The 24880-nt window shown below is 45.1% G+C and overlaps 1 protein-coding gene across 1 annotated transcript in view; it reads right to left on the reverse strand.

Moving 5' to 3' along the window:
* Positions 1-1398: 1398 nt before the first annotated feature.
* The window catches only part of hhatlb (hedgehog acyltransferase like, b), a 73871-nt gene continuing 50389 nt past the window's right edge, over positions 1399-24880 (reverse strand). The window contains 3 exon segments of the mRNA XM_046355392.1: positions 1399-1967; positions 5088-5229; positions 7009-7210. Coding sequence (XP_046211348.1) covers positions 1735-1967; positions 5088-5229; positions 7009-7210 — 577 coding nt within the window. The 3' untranslated portion in view covers positions 1399-1734.

The following is a 24880-nucleotide window of genomic DNA, read 5'->3' on the forward strand; positions in this document are numbered from 1 at the left end:
ACGCCTTGGTCTTAGTATTTTGTGTTTTCTTTAATTATTTGTTCAGGCCAGGGTGTGACATGGGGTTATTGTATTGTCGTATTGTTTTTTTTGTAGGCATTGGGATTGTGGTTGATTAGGGGTGTGTCTAGGTTAGGCTTGGCTGCCTGAGGCGGTTCTCAATCAGGTGATTCTTGAGTCAGGTGATTCTTGTTGTCTCTGATGGGGAACCGTATTTAGGTAGCCTGGGTTTCACTGTGTATTTCGTGGGTGATTGTTCCTGTCTCTGTGTAGTTTCACCAGATAGGCTGTTATAGGTTTCACGTTCCGTTTGTTGTTTTTGTATTTATTAGTTATTTCATGTATCGTTCCGTTTTTCTTCATTAAAGACATGAGTAACCACCACGCTGCATTTCGGTCCATCTCTTTCAACAAACGAAGAACGCCGTTACAGTATCTTAGTTAAAACCAGAGGTGTGTATCTTAGTTAAAACCAGAGGTGTGTATCTTAGTTAAAACCAGAGGTGTGTATCTTAGTTAAAACCAGAGGTGTGTATCTTAGTTAAAACCAGAGGTGTGTATCTTAGTTAAAACCAGAGGTGTGTATCTTAGTTAAAACCAGAGGTGTGTATCTTAGTTAAAACCAGAGGTGTGTATCTTAGTTAAAACCAGAGGTGTGTATCTTAGTTAAAACCAGAGGTGTGGATCTTAGTTAAAACCAGAGGTGTGTATCTTAGTTACAACCAGAGGTGTGTATCTTAGTTAAAACCAGAGGTGTGGATCTTAGTTAAAACCACAAGACTCCCAGAGGTGTGTATCTTAGTTAAAACCAGAGGTGTGTATCTTAGTTAAAACCAGAGGTGTGTATCTTAGTTAAAACCAGAGGTGTGTATCTTAGTTAAAACCAGAGGTGTGTATCTTAGTTAAAACCAGAGGTGTGTATCTTAGTTAAAACCAGAGGTGTGTATCTTAGTTCAAACCAGAGGTGTGTATCTTAGTTAAAACCATAAGACTCCCAGAGGTGTGTATCTTAGTTAAAACCAGAGGTGTGTATCTTAGTTAAAACCAGAGGTGTGTATCTTAGTTAAAACCAGAGGTGTGTATCTTAGTTAAAACCAGAGGTGTGTGTCTTAGTTAAAACCAGAGGTGTGGATCTTAGTTAAAACCAGAGGTGTGGATCTTAGTTAAAACCAGAGGTGTGGATCTTAGTTAAAACCACAAGAGTCCCAGAGGTGTGGATCTTAGTTAAAACCAGAGGTGTGGATCTTAGTTAAAACCACAAGACTCCCAGAGGTGTGTATCTTAGTTAAAACCAGAGGTGTGGATCTTAGTTAAAACCAGAGGTGTGGATCTTAGTTAAAACCAGAGGTGTGTATCTTAGTTACAACCAGAGGTGTGGATCTTAGGTAAAATCACATCTTTGAGCACCACTTAGAGGATTTAATTACAATAAAGGCAGTTTTACATGATTAGCAATGAAACACAACTTCTGATGAAAACATTGTAGAAAATCTATGTTGATGACAGCACTCTCAGGGTGTTTTAGGCAGTAGACTGAGTAGAAATCTTAGATATTGCTCTTTGTCGATATTACAGTAGATAGATATTGCTGCTCAATAGATTTTATTGCTATGAAGAACTTCTAAATATACCTGGTCGATTAACTGTAGCCTCGACATCTCCATGATGACACAGAGGAAACCATGACTCATAAAGACATTTGGGACTTTGACAGACACTGTCACCCTTCAATCACTACTCTGCTTTCTCCTTGCTGGGGTCCACCACCAGCTGAATGGGGGCTGTGGACGTGACTGTTGTGGGGGCGGGGGCGGGGGCGGGGGCGTGGGCGGGGGCGGGGGAGGAACGGGGCGGGGGAGGGATGGGGTCGGGGTCATCGATCAGAGCCTGTCTTCTCTCTCTCTCCTTGATGAGCTGGACAAGACAATAGGTCACTATGAAGACAGTGATGGTGGTGATGGGGAAGCCTGGAGGGGGAGGAACAAGTCAACATGGGACACTAATAACTATATCATAATAACAAAATATCAAGTAACATACTAGTTATCAACACAGTGATGGGAAGCCTGGAGGGGGAGGAACAAGTCAACATGGGACACTAATAACTATATCATAATAACAAAATATCAAGTAACATACTAGTTATCAACACAGTGATGGGAAGCCTGGAGGGGGAGGAACAAGTCAACATGGGACACTAATAACTATATTTATACAACTGGTGGGTCTAATCCTTAATGCTGATTGGTTAACACCTTATTCCAGCTGTTGTTGGCGTGTTGTTGCTGTGTTGTTGCTGTATTGTTGGCTGTGTTGTTGGCTGAGTTGTTGGCGTGTTGTTGCTGTATTGTTGGCTGTGTTGTTGCTGTGTTGTTGGCTGTGTTGTTGGCTGAGTTGTTGGCGTGTTGTTGCTGTATTGTTGGCTGTGTTGTTGGCTGTGTTGTTGGCTGTGTTGTTGGCTGAGTTGTTGGCGTGTTGTTGCTGTATTGTTGGCTGTGTTGTTGGCTGTGTTGTTGCTGTGTTGTTGCTGTGTTGTTGCTGTGTTGTTGGCTGTGTTGTTGGCTGTGTTGTTGGCTGTGTTGTTGCTGTATTGTTGTTGGCTGTGTTGTTGGCTGTGTTGTTGGCTGTGTTGTTGGCTGTGTTGTTGGCTGTGTTGTTGGCTGAGTTGTTGGCGTGTTGTTGCTGTATTGTTGGCTGTGTTGTTGGCTGTGTTGTTGCTGTGTTGTTGCTGTGTTGTTGCTGTGTTGTTGGCTGTGTTGTTGGCTGAGTTGTTGGCGTGTTGTTGCTGTATTGTTGGCTGTGTTGTTGGCTGTGTTGTTGGCTGTGTTGTTGGCTGAGTTGTTGGCGTGTTGTTGCTGTATTGTTGGCTGTGTTGTTGGCTGTGTTGTTGCTGTGTTGTTGCTGTGTTGTTGCTGTGTTGTTGCTGTGTTGTTGCCTGTGTTGTTGGCTGTGTTGTTGGCTGTGTTGTTACTGTGTTGTTGGCTGTGTTGTTGGCTGTGTTGTTAAGGTGTTGTTGGCTGTGTTGTTAGCTGTGTTATTGGCTAGCTCCTCTGAACAACAGTGTCGTAACGAGAGAACACATTTTCTATACCAGGTGAAATCACACCTCATTGTTATGGATGTATCCAAATAAATGTCACTAGAAAACTGCTTAAACAAATGCTGTTACTTTGCTGTTATTCTGGCTGCACTTTTTGACGTGACTGTAAGTTAGCTGTAGTTGGCTAGTTAGCAAGCAAGGGATAAGAACGATGCCAGCCAGTATGGCAATGGAACATGTAGAATGAACATCTGGGTCGCATCCATCGATACAGAACAAAAAGACTGAACGGCTGGGTCGCGTCCATAGATACAGAACAAAAAGACTGAACGGCTGGGTCGCGTCTCTGGCAACCGAACCTATAGAACGAACGACCAGCTAGCTTGGGTAGCAACCCTAGATTTGTGTCGTTACTTTATCTTATGGAAGGATGAAATAGTATGAATAAATTCTTCAAAATAATGTTTTTAATGAAAATATGTCAAGTCATTATTTGAATGTGTTGTTCTCCCGTTGTATAAAAATGAAAATGCCCTTTAAGCCGACGTTTGGAGGATATATTGGCAGTTTCTCGGGCATTATCACTTATGTCAACATAGTCTAATAGCTATATATAAAGTAACATACTAGTTGTCATCACAGTGATGCTGGTGATGGGGAAGCCTGGAGGGGGAGGAACAAGTCAACATAGTCTAATAACTATATATAAAGTAACATACTAGTTGTCATCACAGTGATGCTGGTGAGGGGGAAGCCTGGAGGGGGAGGAACAAGTCAACATAGTCTAATAACTATATATACATTAACATACTAGTTATCCTCACAGTGATGGTGGTGATGGGGAAGCCTGGAGGCGGAGGAGTCAGTCATAGTGTGTCTACTGTTACTCAAGGAAATACTAGGTCTAGTTACTATATAACATAGTAACATATAGTGTGATCATAGTATGCCAGTACCAAAACCAAAACAGTTGTTCAATATCATGTTCAGTATGAGCATTGACGTTCTTCAACATCGAGATCAAGAGACAGGTCAGAAGGAAATCTATCTGTTACCTTTAAGCAACAGTCTCCTGGCGACCAGCTTAGTGAACTCCAGGCTGTTGAGGGGAAATCTAACTGTTACCTTTAAGCAGCAGTCTCCTGGCGACCAGCTTAGTGAACTCCAGGCTGTTGAGGGGAAATCTATCTGTTACCTTTAAGCAGCAGTCTCCTGGCGACCAGCTTAGTGAACTCCAGGCTGTTGAGGGGAAATCTAACTGTTACCTCTAAGCAGCAGTCTCCTGGCGACCAGCTTAGTGAACTCCAGGCTGTTGAGGGGAAATCTATCTGTTACCTTTAAGCAGCAGTCTCCTGGCGACCAGCTTAGTGAACTCCAGGCTGTTGAGGGGAAATCTATCTGTTACCTTTAAGCAACAGTCTCCTGGCGACCAGCTTAGTGAACTCCAGGCTGTTGAGGGGAAATCTATCTGTTACCTCTAAGCAGCAGTCTCCTGGCGACCAGCTTAGTGAACTCCAGGCTGTTGAGGGGAAATCTATCTGTTACCTCTAAGCAGCAGTCTCCTGGTGACCAGCTTAGTGAACTCCAGGCTGTTGAGGGGAAATCTAACTATCTGTTACCTTTAAGCAGCAGTCTCCTGGCGACCAGCTTAGTGAACTCCAGGCTGTTGAGGGGAAATCTATCTGTTACCTTTAAGCAACAGTCTCCTGGCGTCCAGCTTAGTGAACTCCAGGCTGTTGAGGGGAAATCTAACTGTTACCTTTAAGCAGCAGTCTCCTGGCGACCAGCTTAGTGAACTCCAGGCTGTTGAGGGGAAATCTAACTATCTGTTACCTTTAAGCAGCAGTCTCCTGGCGACCAGCTTAGTGAACTCCAGGCTGTTGAGGGGAAATCTATCTGTTACCTTTAAGCAACAGTCTCCTGGCGACCAGCTTAGTGAACTCCAGGCTGTTGAGGGGAAATCTAACTATCTGTTACCTCTAAGCAGCAGTCTCCTGGCGACCAGCTTAGTGAACTCCAGGCTGTTGAGGGGAAATCTAACTGTTACCTTTAAGCAGCAGTCTCCTGGCGACCAGCTTAGTGAACTCCAGGCTGTTGAGAGCGATGATGTTGTAGAGGACGATGGTCCAGAAGTTAAAGGTGTTGAACACAGCTCTGATCCTACGAGACATGGCAGGAGACATCGCCATCTATAGGAGGGGAGAGGGAGATGTTAAACAGAGCTCTGATCCTACGAGACATGGCAGGAGACATCGCCATCTAGAGGAGGGGAGAGGGAGATGTTAAACAGAGTTCTGATCCTACGAGACATGGCAGGAGACATCGCCATCTAGAGGAGGGGAGAGGGAGATGTTAAACAGAGCTCTGATCCTACGAGACATGGCAGGAGATATCGCCATCTAGAGGAGAGGACAGGATGAGGGAGAGGAAGAGAGAGAGATGTTAAACAGAGCTCTGATCATACGAAACAGCAGGAGACATCACCATCGAGAAGAGAGGAGAGGCAGAGGGAAAGATGTTAAACAGACTTTTGATCATAGGAGACACAGCGCCATTTGGAGGAGAGGAGAGGAGGAGAGGAGAGGAGAGGAGAGGAGAGGAGAGAGGAGAGGAGAGGAGAGGAGAGGAGAGGAGAGGAGAGGAGAGGAGAGGAGAGGAGAGGAGAGTTAGAAGAGAGAGAAACAGAGCTCTGATCATACGAGACACAGCAGGAGACATCGCCATCTAGAGAGAGAGTTAACCTCTTGAACCGCTGGGGGCAGTATTTCATTTTTGGATGAAAAACGTTCCCGTTTTAAACAAGATATTTTGTCACGAAAAGATGCTCGACTATGCATATAATTGACAGATTTGAAAGGAAAACACTCTGACGTTTCCAAAACTGCAAAGATATTGTCTGTGAGTGCCACAGAACTAATGCTACAGGCAAAACCAAGATGAAACTTCAAACAGGAAGTGAGACAGATTTTTGAGGCGCTGTGTTCCAATGTCTCCTTATATGGCTGTGAATGCGCCAGGAATGAGCCTACACTTTCTGTCGTTTCCCCGAGGTGTCTGCAGCATTGTGACGTATTTGTAGGCATATCATTGGAAGATTGACCATAAGAGACTACATTTACCAGGTGTCCGCCTGGTGTCCTCCATCGAAATTGGTGCGTAATCTCCAGCTGCATGTATTTTTTCCATGTGATTCAGAGTAGAAACCCAACTGCCACGAATGACTTATCATCGAATAGATATGTGAAAAACACCTTGAGGATTGATTCTAAACAACGTTTGCCATGTTTCTGTCGATATTATGGAGTTAATTTGGAAAAAAGTATGGCATTTTGATGACTGAATTTTCGGGTTTTTTCTTAGCCAAACGTGATGAACAAAACGGAGCGATTTCTCCTACACAAATAGTCTTTTTGGAAAAACTGAACATTTGCTATCTAACTGAGAGTCTCCTCACTTCATCCGAAGTTCTTCAAAGGTAAATGATTTTATTTGAATGCTTTTCTTATTTTTGTGAAAATGTTGCCTGCTGAATGCTAGGCTTAATGCTATGCTAGCTATCAATACTCTTACACAAATGCTTGTTTTGGTATGGTTGAAAAGCATATTTTGAAAATCTGAGATGACAGTGTTGTTAACAAAAGGCTAAGCTTGAGAGCCAATATATTTATTTCATTTCACTTGCGATTTTCATGAATAGTTAATGTTGCGTTATGGTAATGAGCTTGAGTCTATAATTACGATCCCGGATACGGGATTGCTCGTCGCAACAGGTTAAAGGTGTTGAAGTGATTTTTTCAGAGGCCCTTTACCTACTTCCCTAGAGTCAGATGAACTCGTGGTGGAAACCATTTTAATGTCTCTTGTGTCCAGTAGGGAGGACGTTTATGGTTATTTCCGAGCCAATGTAAACTAGCAATAGCGCAATGATTGGAGGTTTGTAGGTATCGACTAGCATTGCTCTCTCTTACCTCTAGAGAAGCAAAGGGTTCCATGCAGACGAACTTGGCAGTCCAGAGCTCGAAGTTGAGTCCGAAGCAGTTGAAGAAGGCCCAGATGAACACCACCTGACAGGGTCCCAGCCACAGCACAGTGATGCCAAAAGTACACAGCGTAGCAATGGCCTCATCCCACACAGTGTCATGCTTCCCTCCCAGGTAGTTATACACATACCTGGAGACACAGACACAGGTAATCAGACACATACCTGGAGACACAGACACAGGTAATCATACACATACCTGGAGACACAGACACATACCTGGAGACACAGACACATACCTGGAGACACAGACACAGGTAATCAGACACATACCTGGAGACACAGACACAGGTAATCAGACACATACCTGGATACACAGACACAGGTAATCAGACACATACCTGGAGACACAGACACATACCTGGAGACACAGACACAGGTAATTATACACATACCTGGAGACACAGACACATACCTGGAGACACAGACAGACACATACCTGGAGACACAGACACATACCTGGAGACACAGACACATACCTGGAGAATCAGACACATACCTGGAGACACAGACACATACCTGGATACACAGACACATACCTGGAGACACAGACACATACCTGGAGACACAGACACAGGTAATTATACACATACCTGGAGACACAGACACATACCTGGAGACACAGACAGACACATACCTGGAGACACAGACAGACACATACCTGGAGACACAGACACATACCTGGAGACACAGACACATACCTGGAGACACAGACACATACCTGGAGACACAGACAGACACATACCTGGAGACACAGACACATACCTGGAGACACAGACACATACCTGGAGACACAGACAGACACATACCTGGAGACACAGACAGACACATACCTGGAGACACAGACACATACCTGGAGACACAGACAGACACATACCTGGAATTAGACACATACCTGGAGACACAGACACATACCTGGAGACACAGACAGACACATACCTGGAGACACAGACAGACACATACCTGGAGACACAGACACATACCTGGAGACACAGACACAGGTAATCATACACATACCTGGAGACACAGACACAGGTAATCATACACATACCTGGAGACACAGACACAGGTAATCATACACATACCTGGAGACACAGACACATACCTGGAGACACAGACACATACCTGGAGACACAGACACAGGTAATCATACACATACCTGGAGACACAGACACAGGTAATTATACACATACCTGGAGACACAGACACAGGTAATCATACACATACCTGGAGACACAGACACATACCTGGAGACACAGACACAGGTAATTATACACATACCTGGAGACACAGACACAGGTAATCATACACATACCTGGAGACACAGACACAGGTAATCATACACATACCTGGAGACACAGACACAGGTAATCATACACATACCTGGAGACACAGACACAGGTAATTATACACATACCTGGAGACACAGACAGACACATACCTGGAGACACAGACAGACACATACCTGGAGACACAGACACAGGAGACACAGACACATACCTGGAGACACAGACACAGGTAATTATACACATACCTGGAGACACAGACACAGGTAATCATACACATACCTGGAGACACAGACACAGGTAATCATACACATACCTGGAGACACAGACACAGGTAATCATACACATACCTGGAGACACAGACACAGGTAATCATACACATACCTGGAGACACAGACAGACACATACCTGGAGACACAGACAGACACATACCTGGAGACACAGACACATACCTGGAGACACAGACACAGGTAATCATACACATACCTGGAGACACAGACACAGGTAATCATACACATACCTGGAGACACAGACACAGGTAATCATACACATACCTGGAGACACAGACACAGGTAATCATACACATACCTGGAGACACAGACAGACACATACCTGGAGACACAGACAGACACATACCTGGAGACACAGACACAGGTAATCATACACATACCTGGAGACACAGACACAGGTAATCATACACATACCTGGAGACACAGACACAGGTAATCATACACATACCTGGAGACACAGACAGACACATACCTGGAGACACAGACAGACACATACCTGGAGACACAGACAGACACATACCTGGAGACACAGACACAGGTAATCATACACATACCTGGAGACACAGACAGACACATACCTGAGACACAGACACATACCTGGAGACACAGACACAGGTAATCATACACATACCTGGAGACACAGACACAGGTAATCATACACATACCTGGAGACACAGACACAGGTAATCATACACATACCTGGAGACACGGACACATACCTGGAGACACAGACACAGGTAATCATACACATACCTGGAGACACAGACACAGGTAATCATACACATACCTGGAGACACAGACACAGGTAATCATACACATACCTGGAGACACAGACACAGGTAATCATACACATACCTGGAGACACAGACACAGGTAATCATACACATACCTGGAGACACAGACACAGGTAATCATACACATACCTGGAGACACAGACACAGGTAATCATACACATACCTGGAGACACAGACACAGGTAATCATACACATACCTGGAGACACAGACACAGGTAATCATACACATACCTGGAGACACAGACACAGGTAATCATACACATACCTGGAGACACAGACACAGGTAATCATACACATACCTGGAGACACAGACACAGGTAATTATACACATACCTGGAGACACAGACACAGGTAATCATACACATACCTGGAGACACAGACACAGGTAATCATACACATACCTGGAGACACAGACACAGGTAATCATACACATACCTGGAGACACAGACACATACCTGGAGACACAGACACAGGTAATCATACACATACCTGGAGACACAGACACAGGTAATCATACACATACCTGGAGACACAGACACAGGTAATCATACACATACCTGGAGACACAGACACAGGTAATCATACACATACCTGGAGACACAGACACATACCTGGAGACACAGACACAGGTAATCATACACATACCTGGAGACACAGACACAGGTAATCATACACATACCTGGAGACACAGACACAGGTAATCATACACATACCTGGAGACACGGACACATACCTGGAGACACAGACACATACCTGGAGACACAGACAGACACATACCTGGAGACACAGACACATACCTGGAGACACAGACACAGGTAATCATACACATACCTGGAGACACAGACACAGGTAATCATACACATACCTGGAGACACAGACACAGGTAATCATACACATACCTGGAGACACAGACACAGGTAATCATACACATACCTGGAGACACAGACACAGGTAATCATACACATACCTGGAGACACAGACACAGGTAATCATACACATACCTGGAGACACAGACACAGGTAATCATACACATACCTGGAGACACAGACACAGGTAATCATACACATACCTGGAGACACAGACACAGGTAATCATACACATACCTGGAGACACAGACACATACCTGGAGACACAGACACAGGTAATCATACACATACCTGGAGACACAGACACAGGTAATCATACACATACCTGGAGACACAGACACAGGTAATCATACACATACCTGGAGACACAGACACAGGTAATCATACACATACCTGGAGACACAGACACAGGTAATCATACACATACCTGGAGACACAGACACAGGTAATCATACACATACCTGGAGACACAGACACAGGTAATTATACACATACCTGGAGACACAGACACAGGTAATCATACACATACCTGGAGACACAGACACAGGTAATCATACACATACCTGGAGACACAGACACAGGTAATCATACACATACCTGGAGACACAGACACATACCTGAGACACAGACACAGGTAATCATACACATACCTGGAGACACAGACACAGGTAATCATACACATACCTGGAGACACAGACACAGGTAATCATACACATACCTGGAGACACAGACACAGGTAATCATACACATACCTGGAGACACAGACACATACCTGGAGACACAGACACAGGTAATCATACACATACCTGGAGACACAGACACAGGTAATCATACACATACCTGGAGACACAGACACATACCTGGAGACACAGACAGACACATACCTGGAGACACAGACAGACACATACCTGGAGACACAGACACATACCTGGAGACACAGACACAGGTAATCATACACATACCTGGAGACACAGACAGATACCTGGAGACACAGACACATACCTGGAGACACAGACAGACACATACCTGGAGACACAGACACATACCTGGAGACACAGACACAGGTAATCATACACATACCTGGAGACACAGACACAGGTAATCATACACATACCTGGAGACACAGACACAGGTAATCATACACATACCTGGAGACACGGACACAGGTAATCAGACACATACCTGGAGACACAGACACATACCTGGAGACACAGACACATACCTGGAGACACAGACACATACCTGGAGACACAGACACATACCTGGAGACACAGACACATACCTGGAGACACAGACACATACCTGGAGACACAGACACATACCTGGAGACACAGACACAGGTAATCATACACATACCTGGAGACACAGACACAGGTAATCATACACATACCTGGAGACACAGACACAGGTAATCAGACACATACCTGGAGACACAGACACAGGTAATCATACACATACCTGGAGACACAGACACATACCTGGAGACACAGACACAGGTAATCATACACATACCTGGAGACACAGACACAGGTAATCATACACATACCTGGAGACACAGACACAGGTAATCATACACATACCTGGAGACACAGACACAGGTAATTATACACATACCTGGAGACACAGACACATACCTGGAGACACAGACACATACCTGGAGACACAGACACAGGTAATTATACACATACCTGGAGACACAGACAGGTAATCATACACATACCTGGAGACACAGACACAGGTAATCATACACATACCTGGAGACACAGACACAGGTAATCATACACATACCTGGAGACACAGACACATACCTGGAGACACGGACACAGGTAATCATACACATACCTGGAGACACAGACACAGGTAATCAGACACATACCTGGAGACACAGACACAGGTAATCATACACATACCTGGAGACACAGACACATACCTGGAGACACAGACACAGGTAATCATACACATACCTGGAGACACAGACAGACACATACCTGGAGACACAGACAGACACATACCTGGAGACACAGACACATACCTGGAGACACAGACACAGGTAATCATACACATACCTGGAGACACAGACACAGGTAATCATACACATACCTGGAGACACAGACACATACCTGGAGACACAGACAGACACATACCTGGAGACACAGACAGACACATACCTGGAGACACAGACACAGGTAATCATACACATACCTGGAGACACAGACACATACCTGGAGACACAGACACATACCTGGAGACACAGACAGACACATACCTGGAGACACAGACAGACACATACCTGGAGACACAGACACATACCTGGAGACACAGACACAGGTAATCATACACATACCTGGAGACACAGACACAGGTAATCATACACATACCTGGAGACACAGACACAGGTAATCATACACATACCTGGAGACACGGACACAGGTAATCATACACATACCTGGAGACACAGACACAGGTAATCATACACATACCTGGAGACACAGACACAGGTAATCATACACATACCTGGAGACACAGACACAGGTAATCATACACATACCTGGAGACACAGACACAGGTAATCATACACATACCTGGAGACACAGACACAGGTAATCATACACATACCTGGAGACACAGACACAGGTAATCATACACATACCTGGAGACACAGACACATACCTGGAGACACAGACACAGGTAATCATACACATACCTGGAGACACAGACACAGGTAATCATACACATACCTGGAGACACAGACACAGGTAATCATACACATACCTGGAGACACAGACACAGGTAATCATACACATACCTGGAGACACAGACACAGGTAATCATACACATACCTGGAGACACAGACACAGGTAATCATACACATACCTGGAGACACAGACACATACCTGGAGACACAGACACAGGTAATCATACACATACCTGGAGACACAGACACAGGTAATCATACACATACCTGGAGACACAGACACAGGTAATCATACACATACCTGGAGACACAGACACAGGTAATCATACACATACCTGGAGACACAGACACATACCTGGAGACACAGACACAGGTAATCATACACATACCTGGAGACACAGACACAGGTAATCATACACATACCTGGAGACACAGACACATACCTGGAGACACAGACAGACACATACCTGGAGACACAGACAGACACATACCTGGAGACACAGACACATACCTGGAGACACAGACACAGGTAATCATACACATACCTGGAGACACAGACACATACCTGGAGACACAGACACATACCTGGAGACACAGACAGACACATACCTGGAGACACAGACACATACCTGGAGACACAGACACAGGTAATCATACACATACCTGGAGACACAGACACAGGTAATCATACACATACCTGGAGACACAGACACAGGTAATCATACACATACCTGGAGACACAGACACAGGTAATCATACACATACCTGGAGACACAGACACAGGTAATCATACACATACCTGGAGACACAGACACAGGTAATCATACACATACCTGGAGACACAGACACATACCTGGAGACACAGACACAGGTAATCATACACATACCTGGAGACACAGACACAGGTAATCATACACATACCTGGAGACACAGACACAGGTAATCATACACATACCTGGAGACACAGACACAGGTAATCATACACATACCTGGAGACACAGACACATACCTGGAGACACAGACACAGGTAATCATACACATACCTGGAGACACAGACACAGGTAATCATACACATACCTGGAGACACAGACACATACCTGGAGACACAGACAGACACATACCTGGAGACACAGACAGACACATACCTGGAGACACAGACACATACCTGGAGACACAGACACAGGTAATCATACACATACCTGGAGACACAGACACATACCTGGAGACACAGACACATACCTGGAGACACAGACAGACACATACCTGGAGACACAGACACATACCTGGAGACACAGACACAGGTAATCATACACATACCTGGAGACACAGACACAGGTAATCATACACATACCTGGAGACACAGACACAGGTAATCATACACATACCTGGAGACACGGACACAGGTAATCAGACACATACCTGGAGACACAGACACATACCTGGAGACACAGACACATACCTGGAGACACAGACACATACCTGGAGACACAGACACATACCTGGAGACACAGACACATACCTGGAGACACAGACACATACCTGGAGACACAGACACAGGTAATCATACACATACCTGGAGACACAGACACAGGTAATCATACACATACCTGGAGACACAGACACAGGTAATCAGACACATACCTGGAGACACAGACACAGGTAATCATACACATACCTGGAGACACAGACACATACCTGGAGACACAGACACAGGTAATCATACACATACCTGGAGACACAGACACAGGTAATCATACACATACCTGGAGACACAGACACAGGTAATCATACACATACCTGGAGACACAGACACAGGTAATTATACACATACCTGGAGACACAGACACATACCTGGAGACACAGACACATACCTGGAGACACAGACACAGGTAATTATACACATACCTGGAGACACAGACACAGGTAATCATACACATACCTGGAGACACAGACACAGGTAATCATACACATACCTGGAGACACAGACACAGGTAATCATACACATACCTGGAGACACAGACACATACCTGGAGACACGGACACAGGTAATCATACACATACCTGGAGACACAGACACAGGTAATCAGACACATACCTGGAGACACAGACACAGGTAATCATACACATACCTGGAGACACAGACACATACCTGGAGACACAGACACAGGTAATCATACACATACCTGGAGACACAGACAGACACATACCTGGAGACACAGACAGACACATACCTGGAGACACAGACACATACCTGGAGACACAGACACAGGTAATCATACACATACCTGGAGACACAGACACAGGTAATCATACACATACCTGGAGACACAGACACATACCTGGAGACACAGACAGACACATACCTGGAGACACAGACAGACACATACCTGGAGACACAGACACAGGTAATCATACACATACCTGGAGACACAGACACATACCTGGAGACACAGACACATACCTGGAGACACAGACAGACACATACCTGGAGACACAGACAGACACATACCTGGAGACACAGACACATACCTGGAGACACAGACACAGGTAATCATACACATACCTGGAGACACAGACACAGGTAATCATACACATACCTGGAGACACAGACACAGGTAATCATACACATACCTGGAGACACGGACACAGGTAATCATACACATACCTGGAGACACAGACACAGGTAATCATACACATACCTGGAGACACAGACACAGGTAATCATACACATACCTGGAGACACAGACACAGGTAATCATACACATACCTGGAGACACAGACACAGGTAATCATACACATACCTGGAGACACAGACACAGGTAATCATACACATACCTGGAGACACAGACACAGGTAATCATACACATACCTGGAGACACAGACACATACCTGGAGACACAGACACAGGTAATCATACACATACCTGGAGACACAGACACAGGTAATCATACACATACCTGGAGACACAGACACAGGTAATCATACACATACCTGGAGACACAGACACAGGTAATCATACACATACCTGGAGACACAGACACAGGTAATCATACACATACCTGGAGACACAGACACAGGTAATCATACACATACCTGGAGACACAGACACAGGTAATCATACACATACCTGGAGACACAGACACAGGTAATCATACACATACCTGGAGACACAGACACAGGTAATCATACACATACCTGGAGACACAGACACAGGTAATCATACACATACCTGGAGACACAGACACATACCTGGAGACACAGACACAGGTAATCATACACATACCTGGAGACACAGACACAGGTAATCATACACATACCTGGAGACACAGACACATACCTGGAGACACAGACAGACACATACCTGGAGACACAGACAGACACATACCTGGAGACACAGACACATACCTGGAGACACAGACACAGGTAATCATACACATACCTGGAGACACAGACACATACCTGGAGACACAGACACATACCTGGAGACACAGACAGACACATACCTGGAGACACAGACACATACCTGGAGACACAGACACAGGTAATCATACACATACCTGGAGACACAGACACAGGTAATCATACACATACCTGGAGACACAGACACAGGTAATCATACACATACCTGGAGACACGGACACATACCTGGAGACACAGACACAGGTAATCATACACATACCTGGAGACACAGACACAGGTAATCATACACATACCTGGAGACACAGACACAGGTAATCATACACATACCTGGAGACACAGACACAGGTAATCATACACATACCTGGAGACACAGACACAGGTAATCATACACATACCTGGAGACACAGACACAGGTAATCATACACATACCTGGAGACACAGACACAGGTAATCATACACATACCTGGAGACACAGACACAGGTAATCATACACATACCTGGAGACACAGACACATACCTGGAGACACAGACACAGGTAATCATACACATACCTGGAGACACAGACACAGGTAATCATACACATACCTGGAGACACAGACACATACCTGGAGACACAGACACATACCTGGAGACACAGACACAGGTAATCATACACATACCTGGAGACACAGACACAGGTAATCATACACATACCTGGAGACACAGACACATACCTGGAGACACAGACACAGGTAATCAGACACATACCTGGAGACACAGACACAGGTAATCATACACATACCTGGAGACACAGACACATACCTGGAGACACAGACACAGGTAATCATACACATACCTGGAGACACAGACACAGGTAATCATACACATACCTGGAGACACAGACACAGGTAATCATACACATACCTGGAGACACAGACACAGGTAATTATACACATACCTGGAGACACAGACACAGGTAATCATACACATACCTGGAGACACAGACACATACCTGGAGACACAGACACAGGTAATCATACACATACCTGGAGACACAGACACAGGTAATCATACACATACCTGGAGACACAGACACAGGTAATTATACACATACCTGGAGACACAGACACAGGTAATCATACACATACCTGGAGACACAGACACAGGTAATCATACACATACCTGGAGACACAGACACAGGTAATTATACACATACCTGGAGACACAGACACATACCTGGAGACACAGACACAGGTAATCATACACATACCTGGAGACACAGACACATACCTGGAGACACAGACACATACCTGGAGACACCTACAGACACATACCTGGAGACACAGACACAGGTAATTATACACATACCTGGAGACACAGACACATACCTGGAGACACAGACAGACACATACCTGGAGACACAGACACATACCTGGAGACACAGACACATACCTGGAGACACAGACACATACCTGGAGACACAGACACATACCTGGATACACAGACACATACCTGGAGACACAGACACATACCTGGAGACACAGACAGACACATACCTGGAGACACAGACACAGGTAATTATACACATACCTGGAGACACAGACACATACCTGGAGACACAGACAGACACATACCTGGAGACACAGACAGACACATACCTGGAGACACAGACACAGGTAATCATACACATACCTGGAGACACAGACAGACACATACCTGGAGACACAGACAGACACATACCTGGAGACACAGACACAGGTAATCATACACATACCTGGAGACACAGACACAGGTAATCATACACATACCTGGAGACACAGACACAGGTAATCATACACATACCTGGAGACACAGACACAGGTAATCATACACATACCTGGAGACACGGACACATACCTGGAGACACAGACACAGGTAATTATACACATACCTGGAGACACGGACACATACCTGGAGACACAGACACAGGTAATCATACACATACCTGGAGACACAGACACAGGTAATCATACACATACCTGGAGACACGGACACATACCTGGACACACACAGGTAATCATACACATACCTGGAGACACAGACACAGGTAATCATACACATACCTGGAGACACGGACACATACCTGGAGACACAGACACAGGTAATCATACACATACCTGGAGACACAGACACAGGTAATCATACACATACCTGGAGACACAGACACAGGTAATCATACACATACCTGGAGACACAGACACAGGTAATCATACACATACCTGGAGACACAGACACAGGTAATCATACACATACCTGGAGACACGGACACATACCTGGAGACACAGACACAGGTAATCATACACATACCTGGAGACACAGACACAGGTAATCATACACATACCTGGAGACACGGACACATACCTGGAGACACAGACACAGGTAATCATACACATACCTGGAGACACAGACACAGGTAATCATACACATACCTGGAGACACAGACACAGGTAATCATACACATACCTGGAGACACGGACACATACCTGGAGACACAGACACAGGTAATTATACACATACCTGGAGACACAGACACATACCTGGAGACACAGACAGACACATACCTGGAGACACAGACAGACACATACCTGGAGACACAGACACAGGTAATCATACACATACCTGGAGACACAGACACAGGTAATCATACACATACCTGGAGACACAGACACAGGTAATCATACACATACCTGGATACACAGACACATACCTGGAGACACGGACACATACCTGGAGACACAGACACAGGTAATCATACACATACCTGGAGACACAGACACATACCTGGAGACACAGACAGACACATACCTGGAGACACAGACAGACACATACCTGGAGACACAGACACATACCTGGAGACACAGACACATACCTGGAGACACAGACACATACCTGGAGACACAGACAGACACATACCTGGAGACACAGACACATACCTGGAGACACAGACACATACCTGGAGACACAGACAGACACATACCTGGAGACACAGACAGACACATACCTGGAGACACAGACACAGGTAATCATACACATACCTGGAGACACAGACACAGGTAATCATACACATACCTGGAGACACGGACACATACCTGGAGACACAGACAGACACATACCTGGAGACACAGACAGACATACCTGGAGACACAGACACATACCTGGACACAGGTAATCATACACATACCTGGAGACACAGACACAGGTAATCATACACATACCTGGAGACACAGACACAGGTAATCATACACATACCTGGAGACACAGACACATACCTGGAGACACAGACACATACCTGGAGACACAGACACATACCTGGAGACACAGACACAGGTAATCATACACATACCTGGAGACACAGACACAGGTAATCATACACATACCTGGAGACACAGACACAGGTAATCATACACATACCTGGAGACACAGACACAGGTAATCATACACATACCTGGAGACACAGACACAGGTAATTATACACATACCTGGAGACACAGACACAGGTAATCATACACATACCTGGAGACACAGACACAGGTAATCATACACATACCTGGAGACACAGACACAGGTAATTATACACATACCTGGAGACACAGACACAGGTAATCAGACACATACCTGGAGACACAGACACATACCTGGAGACACAGACACAGGTAATCATACACATACCTGGAGACACAGACACAGGTAATTATACACATACCTGGAGACACAGACACAGGTAATCAGACACATACCTGGAGACACAGACACATACCTGGAGACACAGACACAGGTAATCATACACATACCTGGAGACACAGACACAGGTAATCATACACATACCTGGAGACACAGACACAGGTAATCATACACATACCTGGAGACACAGACACAGGTAATCATACACATACCTGGAGACACAGACACAGGTAATCATACACATACCTGGAGACACAGACACAGGTAATCATACACATACCTGGAGACACAGACACAGGTAATCATACACATACCTGGAGACACAGACACAGGTAATCATACACATACCTGGAGACACAGACACAGGTAATCATACACATACCTGGAGACACAGACACATACCTGGAGACACAGACACATACCTGGAGACACAGACAGACACATACCTGGAGACACAGACACAGGTAATCATACACATACCTGGAGACACAGACACAGGTAATCATACACATACCTGGAGACACAGACACAGGTAATCATACACATACCTGGAGACACAGACACAGGTAATTATACACATACCTGGAGACACAGACACAGGTAATCATACACATACCTGGAGACACAGACACAGGTAATCATACACATACCTGGAGACACAGACACAGGTAATCATACACATACCTGGAGACACAGACACATACCTGGAGACACAGACACATACCTGGAGACACAGACACAGGTAATCATACACATACCTGGAGACACAGACACAGGTAATCATACACATACCTGGAGACACAGACACAGGTAATCATACACATACCTGGAGACACAGACACAGGTAATCATACACATACCTGGAGACACAGACACAGGTAATCATACACATACCTGGAGACACAGACACAGGTAATCATACACATACCTGGAGACACAGACACATACCTGGAGACACAGACACATACCTGGAGACACAGACACAGGTAATCATACACATACCTGGAGACACAGACACAGGTAATCATACACATACCTGGAGACACAGACACATACCTGGAGACACAGACACAGGTAATCAGACACATACCTGGAGACACAGACACAGGTAATCATACACATACCTGGAGACACAGACACATACCTGGAGACACAGACACAGGTAATCATACACATACCTGGAGACACAGACACAGGTAATCATACACATACCTGGAGACACAGACACAGGTAATCATACACATACCTGGAGACACAGACACAGGTAATTATACACATACCTGGAGACACAGACACATACCTGGAGACACAGACACATACCTGGAGACACAGACACAGGTAATCATACACATACCTGGAGACACAGACACATACCTGGAGACACAGACACAGGTAATCATACACATACCTGGAGACACAGACACAGGTAATTATACACATACCTGGAGACACAGACACAGGTAATTATACACATACCTGGAGACACAGACACAGGTAATCATACACATACCTGGAGACACAGACACAGGTAATCATACACATACCTGGAGACACAGACACAGGTAATCATACACATACCTGGAGACACAGACACAGGTAATCATACACATACCTGGAGACACAGACACAGGTAATTATACACATACCTGGAGACACAGACACAGGTAATCATACACATACCTGGAGACACAGACACAGGTAATCATACACATACCTGGAGACACAGACACAGGTAATCAGACACATACCTGGAGACACAGACACAGGTAATCATACACATACCTGGAGACACAGACACAGGTAATCATACACATACCTGGAGACACAGACACAGGTAATCATACACATACCTGGAGACACAGACACATACCTGGAGACACAGACACAGGTAATCATACACATACCTGGAGACACAGACACATACCTGGAGACACAGACACAGGTAATCATACACATACCTGGAGACACAGACACAGGTAATTATACACATACCTGGAGACACAGACACAGGTAATCATACACATACCTGGAGACACAGACACAGGTAATTATACACATACCTGGAGACACAGACACAGGTAATCATACACATACCTGGAGACACAGACACATACCTGGAGACACAGACACATACCTGGAGACACAGACACAGGTAATCATACACATACCTGGAGACACAGACACAGGTAATCATACACATACCTGGAGACACAGACACAGGTAATCATACACATACCTGGAGACACAGACACAGGTAATCATACACATACCTGGAGACACAGACACAGGTAATCATACACATACCTGGAGACACAGACACAGGTAATCATACACATACCTGGAGACACAGACACAGGTAATCATACACATACCTGGAGACACAGACACAGGTAATCATACACATACCTGGAGACACAGACACAGGTAATCATACACATACCTGGAGACACAGACACATACCTGGAGACACAGACACAGGTAATCATACACATACCTGGAGACACAGACACAGGTAATCATATACATACCTGGAGACACAGACACAGGTAATCATACACATACCTGGAGACACAGACACATACCTGGAGACACAGACACAGGTAATCATACACATACCTGGAGACACAGACACAGGTAATCATACACATACCTGGAGACACAGACACATACCTGGAGACACAGACACAGGTAATCATACACATACCTGGAGACACAGACACATACCTGGAGACACAGACACAGGTAATCATACACATACCTGGAGACACAGACACAGGTAATCATACACATACCTGGAGACACAGACACAGGTAATCATACACATACCTGGAGACACAGACACAGGAGACACATACCTGGAGACACAGACACATACCTGGAGACACAGACACATACCTGGAGAGACACAGACACAGGTACCTGGAGACACAGACACATACCTGGAGACCTGGAGACACAGACAGGTAATTATACACATACCTGGAGACACAGACACATACCTGGAGACACAGACACAGGTAATCATACACATACCTGGAGACACAGACACAATCACCTGGAGACACAGACACATACCTGGAGACACAGACACAGGTAATTATACACATACCTGGAGACACAGACACAGGTAATCATACACATACCTGGAGACACAGACACAGGTAATCATACACATACCTGGAGACACAGACACAGGTAATCATACACATACCTGGAGACACAGACACATACACAGACACAGGTAATCATACATACCTGGAGACACAGACACAGGTAATCATACACATACCTGGAGACACAGACACAGGTAATCATACACATACCTGGAGACACAGACACAGGTAATCATACACATACCTGGAGACACAGACACAGGTAATCATACACATACCTGGAGACACAGAATTATACACATACCTGGACACAGACACAGACAGGTAATCATACACATACCTGGAGACACAGACACAGGTAATTATACACATACCTGGAGACACAGACACAGAATCATACATACCTGGAGACACAGACACAGGTAATCATACACATACCTGGAGACACAGACACAGGTAATCATACACATACCTGGAGACACAGACACAGGTAATTATACACATACCTGGAGACACAGACACAGGTAATCATACACATACCTGGAGACACAGACACAGGTAATCATACACATACCTGGAGACACAGACACAGGTAATCATACACATACCTGGAGACACAGACACAGGTAACATACCTGGAGACACAGACACAGGTAATCATACACATACCTGGAGACACAGACACAGGTAATCATACACATACCTGGAGACACAGACACAGGTAATCATACACATACCTGGAGACACAGACACAGGTAATCATACACATACCTGGAGACACAGACACACATACCTGGAGACACAGACAGGTAATCATACACATACCTGGAGACACAGACACAGGTAATCATACACATACCTGGAGACACAGACACAGGTAATCATACACATACCTGGAGACACAGACACAGGTAATCACACATACCTGGAGACACAGACACAGGTAATCATACACATACCTGGAGACACAGACACAGGTAATCATACACATACCTGGAGACACAGACACAGGTAATCATACACATACCTGGAGACACAGACACAGACACAGGTAATCATACACCTGGAGACACAGACACAGGTAATCATACACATACTGGAGACACAGACACAGGTAATCATACACATACCTGGAGACACAGACACAGGTAATCATACACATACCTGGAGACACAGACACAGGTAATCATACACATACCTGGAGACACAGACACAGGGTAATCATACACATACCTGGAGACACAGACACAGGTAATCATACACATACCTGGAGACACAGACACATACAGACACAGACACAGTAATCATACACATACCTGGAGACACAGACACAGGTAATCATACAGAGACACAGACACAGGAACACAGACACAGACACATACCTGGAGACACAGACACAGGTAATCATACACATACCTGGAGACACAGACACAGGTAATCATACACATACCTGGAGACACAGACACAGGTAATCATACACATACCTGGAGACACAGACACATACCTGGAGACACAGACACAGGTAATCATACACATACCTGGAGACACAGACACAGGTAATCATACACATACCTGGAGACACAGACACAGGTAATCATACACATACCTGGAGACACAGACACAGGTACCTACCTGGAG

The sequence above is a fragment of the Oncorhynchus gorbuscha genome, linkage group LG07 (assembly GCF_021184085.1).
Source record: "Oncorhynchus gorbuscha isolate QuinsamMale2020 ecotype Even-year linkage group LG07, OgorEven_v1.0, whole genome shotgun sequence".
NCBI lineage: Eukaryota > Metazoa > Chordata > Actinopteri > Salmoniformes > Salmonidae > Oncorhynchus > Oncorhynchus gorbuscha.